The following is a 9,645-nucleotide window of genomic DNA, read 5'->3' on the forward strand; positions in this document are numbered from 1 at the left end:
AGCTCTCTTCCAGTTGTTGGCACTCTCGCCGACTCTCTAGCCAAAATGCTAGTCAACCTCGAGCCCAGTGTCCACTCCGCAACACTGCGCAGTGGGACTTCACATTATTGAATAGTCACTTCTCACTGAGTATTTGTACTTTTACATTGGGGAAAAAGTCTTAGCCTTGTATGGATAAATAGGCCTTCTTAGAACAGAAGAAAGGAGGCCGAACAAATAACGGCCCTCTCTCATTCTCTTGTAACCCTAAAACGTTATTATTGAATACATGAAACTGTCTACTCGCTTTCTTGTTCTTGATCCTTTATTTATATACCTGCATTTATATACACTTCTCAGTTTGACCACAAGAAAAAGGGTTTTGATCGAATATGATTCACGTCCCCCTTTCATACAAATTTTCCCCAATTTGGATGCTCTTGAAGGGGCCATTCAAATGTTTTTTGGAGGTATATATTACTCTATTAAGATAAAAAGTTAATTTTTCAATTTAGCAGCCTGAAAAGGAAACAAATTAAGCTACACAAGCTGAGTATTGTCAAATACTTTCACCGTCTAATTTAAGTGTTTTTCTTTTTTCTTTTTTCTTTTTTGTCAGTCCTAAAAAGAGTGCGTCTTTCTATATTTACTAAGTTGACAATTCAAAATTCCTGCATGACAAAAATAAAACCACAAGATTCAAAGGACATTTTAGTATATTACCCATATCTTCATTTTAGGATTACAATATTAAAAAATCTCCTTTTATTTTTTAAACTTTGTGCCCAGTCAAACTAAGACATTTAAATTGAGACGGAGGGAGTATTAGCTAATAGTGTTACAACTCATTCTTTAAATTTCTAAATTAGCATGCCTTTTGTTGGGTGTGCATAACAAAGTCCAACATTAATAGCTGAAAATAAAAGTAAGTTGTTGATAAAGCATTGTATACTCTTAATTATATTTTTTATTATTTTTCCTCCAATTTTTTCTTTCCTTATTCCCTTTTACCATTAAAAATAAATAAAATTAATCATTGCATGATGAAACTCAATATATTATGGGAAAATTTCAGACTGATACAAGTTGGTCACATACATTGCAAAAACAATAACCCAAAACTTACATTATAAAAAATAGCCCAAAATATACAAACATATACAGACACTTATACCAAAATATACAAACATACACAGACACTTATGCAAACATATACAAACATATAAGAAGACAGATAGAGAGAAAAGTTTGAGTCATTTTTTTGTAAGAATTAAATAAAATGAGTCAATTTTGATAGCATTATTGCTCCAATTAACATACAGTGTAATTTTCTCATATATTATCATAGATCGTTGCTAAATTTGATCGCCAAATTAAACATGAAAATTATGAGCAGCATCATGTATATTGTTGTTCAAATAGTAGGTTGGTACATATAATTGACTTACAAAATGTAGGCTGTCAGTAGTTCAGCTGGTTGGCTAACTTTCATCGTCTTGTTAATGAGGTTTCGAATTCTCAACAGTAAAAAAAAAAAAAAAGACTTACTAATCGATAACCAACATATTTGGATCCGTTCCAAAACGGCTAGTTGGTAAATATTTTACCAATATAAAATTATTTGTTCTTGTAAAATTTGAAATTTCTACAGAACATAAACACTAATTCCCAATTTCCCATCTCCCTCAGCAGATGATCCCTCCACCTACAGAGATTATTTGCAGTGTTTAGTTTCTACAGAACATAAACACTACTTAATTAGTGCCAAAAATATGTTACTAATACTGATTTGTGATGTTACTTTCCCCTAAACTGTTTGAATTTGTGTCTCCTTTTACAAAATTGTGCACTGTGAATAGTTGTTTACTTGAACTTTCTGTCTGTTCACCCAGTGCATTGTGAAATAAGTGAGTTTGTGGTTACGTGTGTAAAAGATTTTAAGATTTAGATTTGAATGCCGATTGGCGCTACACTGACCTTTGTACTTTCTTTTTTTGTTGTGAATATGTGATTGTCAAACTAGCATTAAACTGGCTTAAGGTGAACTTTAACCATCGAGTCTGAGTGATATGTTTTTGTTGGAGGAAATGATCTCTTATGAACATTTACAAATTGAATAGAAAAAAAATGACCTTTTCAGATCACTTATGCGTAAAAAATGAAAATATAAAACAAAAAATAACTTTGTAAAGGACTACAAAATCGTTTTTTTTTTTTTTTTTTTTTTGTAGTAACATGAAAACAAATTCATCTGATTAAATTTTCAATTGCTAACTTCTTGTGAATCTGCGGCAAACTCTAGATTGTTCTGGTAGAGTCAGAGACAAACGTATATTTCCAAGGTCAACAATCAATTCAATCCCTCTTGTTATAAGATATACGTTGAATTCCTTTTATCTGCACGGAAAACAAGAGATGACACATCGAAGACCAAAGCCGTTCATCTTGTTTGTACTGTTTATTTAATCCTACACTCTATCAATTGCCCTTGTAACAGGAGTGTTGAACACTAGCTCCTTTCTTTCGTGTATTTTGTGACAGCGAGATTTTCATTCTTCTTATGGAGCGTATTTTTGATGCGTCCAGGCACTTATCGGAAGTTTGTGTTGAGGCCAATAAGAAAGTTGCTGAAGTCAATAACGATACGTTGCTTGCATTTCTGAAATTGATATGTATACTTTCTTTGTCAGGGATGAGTGGATGATAGTGTGTTTACCCTCAAGGAGCACCTAGAAGTTTTTTAATTCTTTAAGTTCTGTAATTGCGCCTAGAACATTGTTAGTGCTTATAGGAAGTGTCTGCAATATGTCACTAATCTACCATAGCACTACAAAAGAACAGGCATTCTGCTAGAGACACAAATCCTGATTTGAAATTTTAAGGCGTTTGGCCATAAAAATTATTCACTTTTTTTACTTTTAGCGTTTGGCCATAAAAATTATTCACTTTTTTCCGGAGTTGTATTCTGGAATACCAAAAATAAAAAAAAATTGTTTTTCAAATTTTTTTCACTTTTTTACACTATATTTCACCAAAAACTATAATTTCAAAAATTACGACCAAACACAACTCCAACTTCAAAAATTCCAAAAAAAGTGAAAAAGTTTTTGGTATTTATGGCCAAACGGCACTAAGTTTCTACTTCTCAAATTCTTTAGATGTTATGAGTTGCATTTTAAGTCATTTTTGTTGGGTTTGGTATTATTAGTGCGAACTAGAGAATGAAATTGAGCAATGATTTATCTGTTTATATCACAGTTTTTATCAATGAGGGGAAGTGTTTGGCATGCTATTCTATGACTTTCTTAATTTATTCTGTTATCTGTCCGTCTACTCTGTTAGTCACTTTTTGAGGTAAGGTTGGTTTTGAATAATATGTATGCAATTTGTTTTAAATGATTTGACTCTTGGAAATCTTTTGTCTATTTGCAATATGCAACAAAAGTAAAAGAAACACATATCATCAAAAGGTCCTGTATATAAATGTAGAAAGATCTCCAGCACTGTATCTTAAATATATCTGAGTTAATTACTTATAGTTGTAGCTGTTTATTTCATGCTTCCAGCACTAAAAGAAGAAAAAGGAAACCCCTGAAAGCAACAAAAAAAAAAAAAAAAAAAAAGGTCTGAATTGAGAGGAAGAAGGAAAAGAACCTACATTAGAACATTCAATATGGAAGAGACACAGGGATGGGACATTAACATACACACAATCTTATGACATTATTAGTGGCCTAGATTTTGGTTCAACTTGGACTGTATGAAGGACCCATTATACGAGAACTATCTGAATTGGGGCTATTTCCATAGGAGTTGATTTGAACTGGGTAAAGATCTGACAATTCATCCTGACCATTCTCTTCCTGTCCATGCTGATGATTAGACCAAGAGATTCCAGTTAACTTCCTCAAACCTTCAATTTCAATAGCCACTTCCTTCATTGTAGGTCTATCTTCTCCATGCGGCTGAAGACAGTTCTTCACCAATTCAGCCATCTTTTGGAGTTGCTCAAGATTCCCTTCCCGCAAAACACGATGATCAATAATATGAAACAAGCTATTCTTATTCATGGACAACACAAAATAATCGCCCAAATTCTTGTCCTCTTCGTCTCTATCCCTAATAATAGGTTTCAACCCTGTCAAAAGTTCTGCCAGAACTACTCCAAAGCTGTAAACATCACTTTTCTCCGTCAATTGACTTGTGCGAAAATATTCGGGATCTAAGTACCCTGATGTCCCCAGAACTAATGTAGCCACATGTGTTTGATCTAGAGGAATTAACCTTGAAGCTCCAAAATCTGCCACTTTAGCTGTGTATACACTATCTAACAATATGTTGGCAGACTTAACGTCCCTATGAATTATCGGCATGGACGCAAATGAGTGAAGGTAAGCAAGTGTAGTGGCTATCTCTGCTGCAATTCTCAAACGGTTTTGCCAAGTTAACCAACCCCCTCCACGTTGGTTGTGAATGTGCTCATAAAGAGTTCCTTCAGAGACATACTCATAAACCAATAAAGGAACTTCATCTTCCAAACAACACCCAAAGAGCTTCACCACGTTTCGATGGTTGATTTGAGTGAGAATAAGCACCTCATTGATAAACTGCTCAATTTGATTCTCGTCCACAGTTCTAGATTTTTTAATGGCAACTATACGAGTATCACGTAGCACACCTCTATATACAATCCCGTTGCCACCACGACCAAGAATTTTTTCATTGGCATAATTGTTCGTAGCTTTCTTGAGCTCCTCAGCAGTAAAAATTTTTGTTGCTTTCACACCACCCTCGTTAGTGGAGATTCTATGTTTCAATAACAAACCACCATTTTGTTGGAATAATTTATCTCTGAGTTTAATCAATTTTCTTTTCTTGATGCTGAAATAGAGCCAAGTTATCACTGCCACTAGGGAGATAAAGCCAACTCCAGTACCTATGTAAAAATTGAACTTTCTTTATTTGTCCATATAGACTAGCTAGATCAAAAATACAGGATTTTACACATTCATTTTACTGTTGATTGTACATGCTAACAAATTGCTAGTCCTAGTGGCTGTTTCAAACACATGAAAGAAGTGTTGTATTATTCAAACATAGTCCCGATTTTTGGAGGAAAAAATTGAACAGTTCATGGTCTTAGATTATAATAATCATATACCCCAAAATTTGGAGTTATTTTATTTCTTTATTAAAAAAAGGCAAAATATATAAACAGTTCCTCAAACTTAGCCTCAGCTGACAAGTATGCCCTTTAACTTTGGGTGTGCACAAGTAGGCACCTCAACTTGTCTCCACTTTGTCAGTTGAACACTCTTAACTTACAAAATAATCATTTAGACACCTTAACTTGTGTAAAGTACACCTCGAAAAGTTATGCGTCACGTCAGCATTTGTGTTTACGTGTTCAACTTTATACAAGTTGGAGGTGCCTACTTATGCAATCCCAAAGTTAGAGGGCATACTTGTCAGTTGAAGCCAAGTTTGAGAGTCTGTTTATGTATTAAGCTTTAAAAAAAAACATAAGAATATTGGAAATCAAAAGTACTGCTTTGCCACATATGTGGTGCGGGGATAATGTACGGTCATATAAGAGAAAAATGTAAATCTAATTTTGGTTAAATCTCTATATTATATAAATGAACAAGAGTGGGACGAAGACAGCAACAAATAAGTGCGCAAAAATAGTTTGAAATAGACCTCCAAGCTTCCCAGTCATTTTGTAGCATAGAAAATAATATATGAGATTATTTATAACCACACAAATATCTATTGACAATTTGGACCACAAATTTCCAAAATAAATAAATAAATAAATTCAACTCTATGCCCAATTAAACAACATCACATAAAATGTTACTGAGGAAATGTTAGTATTTGTAGTTATGAAAATTTCCAAGATAGTTACCTATAGAGAACTTGATCCAAGGAAACTCAGAGGAGGGAGCAATACAACCATGGCCATCCTTTTTGCCATCACCGGTATATCCATTAGGACAAGAACAAATATAACTCCCGGGGGTGTTTGTGCAGTTCTTTTCACAAGAATTGGTGCTTGGATCGGCACATTCATCAATATCTGAGAAAATCAAATAAATGTATCACCGTTGTATCAAAGAATGAGAGTTGATGATCGAAAGAAGCATAAAGTAACTTTCACTTCTTGTAAAATGTTTTTTCATTTTATGAAAATGAAACAACTGAAAATCATACTCTATGGGAAAAGGGGTTAAATTTTCTTTTATACAATGCGAAATTGAGTAACCTTTTTATTTACTGATTTTTTTATCTAATATTATCCCCGCTGTTAGAAGAGAGTCTTGTTTTTGCCATTAATCCCTAGCGAAGTTCCCATCCATCCTAGCACATCCCTTACTTATTCCTCCCTTTGTCACAATTTATGTACATTTTTTCCCTTTCTAGATTCAAATTATGTGAACTTTGATCAACATTTTAAAATGTATTGTAATCATATTAACATGAAAAGAATTGCAACTTAGAGTACTTTTTGAATATCTAAATTTTAATTTTAAAGTATTAAGTTGATATAATCCAATTTAGCTTGCAAGATTATTCGAATTGACCACATAAATTGAAACGAAGGAAGTAGTATTAATTCTTAGTATATAATTATCAGAAACTATTTTCTACTCAGAAATCAAACACCGAATTTTAAAAATATATTTTCTGTGGATATATATCTGTATTTCCTAAGATTTTTTTTTTCTTGGTTTTGTATGTGCGTGCGGACATCGTCCTACCTTGGCAGCCTGAAGCGAGATATGGATTGCCCAGAAAACCCGATTTACAGCTGCAGCGGTAGCCTTGAAAATCAGTATCGGAATCAACACACTGGCTATTTTCTCTGCAAGCATAATCCGCGCTGCCTTGAACTTGCGCGCAAGTAAGAGTGCCGATGGCCCAGTCCAGCACAATGGGCACACTAGCCTTAATCCTCTTATAAAAGTTAATATCACGTAGATCCTGTAGGCCTCGAAAATGGAAGCGGTCTGCCTCGCCTAGAAATGCATACCCGCATCGACTAAACGACCAAACATTGGTGTGGTTTCCTGAGCTAGACATGGTTGTGTTATAGTATTTCAAGCCCTTGGGTATATGTTTATGGCAGCAGCCCTTCCCCATACATACTCCTTCCATCACATCGCCTGTGCTAGTACAGCTGGTGTTGCAGCCATAGTCAAAGTTATTAGGCCCCGTGATGGAAACAGAGTCATCGCAACCAACTACAGTAAACCTGTTCAGCGCCGAGAAACTATATGGAGTTGATTCTAAAAAGCTGGTCCAAGCGAGAAATTCGGCTCTCACAGCTCCAGTGGAATTGTAACATCTCCAACCGATGACATTGGAGATGCGCAATTCAGCATCGGAGATATCATAGACCTCAATGTTTCCTATGAGGGGTTTCGCAGAACCATCATTAGACATGTTGCAGCTGATCACGAACCCCAAATCATAGGCGCAACCTGAGCCAATACCGAATGGGTATGGAACTGTAACGTTCCCACACTGCTTACGGCATCCTGGTTTTGTGACATTAGCAGCTTTAGTAATGGTGGTGTTGGTGCTATTAATGGTGTTTTGGGCCGTGGCTAATGTCAGTATTAGCACACAAGCGTGAAAAAAAGCAATAGGACTCCAAATCACTTGTTTTAGTTCCATGGTTTTTTTGAGAATTTCCAAGATGATGCAAACTAGTTCGACCAACTTACTGATATATAGTAATACTAGTAGTATGGTATGCCGTGCTTTGCACGGCCCAACACGAAAAGGAATTTAATAAGACAATTTGTTTCTAGCCTAATTTAAAATTTTCGGTAAATTGGTAACTCTTAAAGTAACATATTATACCTAAGCATCGTAACTGAGTGTCACTAAACTATAACCACATAAATAAAAGTATCATATACAATTATTCTAATTTCTTTACATAAAATTGAGAGTTACAAAAATTAAGTAGATCTTTTAAAGATTGATGCAGGCCACCATTGATCATCTCAAATCATCTCTAGTCTTGATTGTAGATCGCAAGTCACTATAACAACAATTTACATTTTCTTTGCTTGTCGATCTCTTTATTTATACGGAATCAGTACTTTAATTATCATTTTGATATTCATCTTCTCTGATTCTGTTATTTTCTTTTGGTCATCCATCTAAATATTTTATAATAACTTCTACTGTATTGTATTGGAACTAATTTGATATTTTAATTCTTACCCGGTTTGGCATGGTGTATGTTTTGTTTCTGGTTGGCTTTTCATTGTTCTTTCTTTTTATAACTTTTGGAAAGGAATAATCACAACGAAGTCTATATATAATTCAACCCCCCCCCCCCCCCCCCCTCCCTCCCTTATCCCTCGTCGTTGGTTGGTTTTTGGTTTCTTAAAGATAATAAAAGGAACATTTCTGTGTTAATATTATCTCAGACTTTTCTAAAGCTTGTAGAAGATCCTACTAATTGATTACCCTTTGCATTTAACAATAACTTAGAGACTGTTGTTTTCACTATTTGAACTTCATTATATGTGTTTCAGAAGGAATTTTGAGTTGTCAAGAAACAAAATCATTATATGATACTGCCTCTATAGCAAATTGAGTTTTTGTCCATGATAGCGGAAGCAAATATCTTTATAGAAGTAATTCATGCATAATTTAGTGAAAAAGCTTACAACGTAGAGCGGTATTGGTAAAAATTTTTTGTTAATACCTTTATGTTGACATTGTTGTATTTTTCTATTCACTTATTTCTGTTTAAAATAAGTCTTGAAAAAATATTGAACCGAAATAATTTCCACTCAACTACAATATTATTTAATATTAATTTATGATAACATGTAGGGGCACATGTTACGGTCATAAATAACTCAAATATATACTGTCAAGAGAGTCTATGCAAACAATCAAAATTAGGAAGGAAATATTAACACCTTTTAATTAAGAATTAATTTCATCCCTGGACATACGACCTTACATATCACAAATTATGGTTTAAAGAATCAACCCCATTTCTTTATTATTTATCAAGTGTATGGTACAAAATATTTCTATATATTAACACCATAACAAATGATTAGATGTGGAATTTGAACATAAAGTCAGAAATGTTGAGTTCTGATCGGTGTTGTTGAGTCTTTGAATGTGTGAGAATGAAATAGTAAAGAATTATTGAGATCAAATCTTAATCCGCAAAAACCTTTCCACCTAACAAAATATTTATTTTGTTTCTCCTTATTTTATTTTACATTTGAAACCTGATTTTATTTTGAGAAATATTTATCATTTGATCTAAATGCTTGTAATTTAAAAAGTAATCTGACATATACAATTACATGTAAAATTCAGTGACAAGATAATATTCATACTTTCCCGTAAAAATTATATCACATAATTAGGTTCTGTCAAAAATAATAAAAGATTTTAAAATACAAAAGAAGAGAAGGTCTAAGTATATATAAGGAGAAAATGGAAGATGAAAAAATTACTAAAAGCAAGAAAAAGACACCAAGAGCTTGTTTGGCTGGGCTTAAAAAAAAACAGCTTATAAGCTGCTTTAGATAAGCTAAGTCAAACGGGCTCAATTAATTTTTTGGGCTTATTTTAAGCACAAAATGACTTTAAGCTGGCCAGCCAAACACTTAAAAAAAC

The 9,645-nt window shown here is 33.7% G+C and overlaps 1 protein-coding gene across 1 annotated transcript; it reads right to left on the bottom strand.

The window, feature by feature from the left end:
* Positions 1–3,121: 3,121 nt before the first annotated feature.
* Positions 3,122–7,699, bottom strand: LOC132606783 (putative wall-associated receptor kinase-like 16). Its single transcript, XM_060320415.1, has 3 exons — positions 6,741–7,699; positions 5,888–6,058; positions 3,122–4,915 (listed from the first exon to the last, which is right to left on the bottom strand). The coding sequence occupies exons 1-3, from the start codon at positions 7,657–7,659 to the stop codon at positions 3,726–3,728; spliced, it is 2,280 nt and encodes a 759-aa protein (XP_060176398.1). The 5' UTR covers positions 7,660–7,699; the 3' UTR covers positions 3,122–3,725.
* Positions 7,700–9,645: the final 1,946 nt, after the last annotated feature.

The sequence above is a fragment of the Lycium barbarum genome, chromosome 8 (assembly GCF_019175385.1).
Source record: "Lycium barbarum isolate Lr01 chromosome 8, ASM1917538v2, whole genome shotgun sequence".
Taxonomy (NCBI): domain Eukaryota; kingdom Viridiplantae; phylum Streptophyta; class Magnoliopsida; order Solanales; family Solanaceae; genus Lycium; species Lycium barbarum.

Coding starts and splice junctions, on each gene's coding strand:
- LOC132606783 (XM_060320415.1), bottom strand. CDS start 7,659: ATGGAACTAAAACAAGTGATTTGGAGTCCTATTGCTTTTTTTCACGCT. Junction 6,059..6,740: donor TCTCGCTTCAGGCTGCCAAG/GTAGGACGATGT, acceptor TGATTTTCTCAG/ATATTGATGAATGTGCCGAT. Junction 4,916..5,887: donor TTGGATCAAGTTCTCTATAG/GTAACTATCTTG, acceptor ATTTTTACATAG/GTACTGGAGTTGGCTTTATC.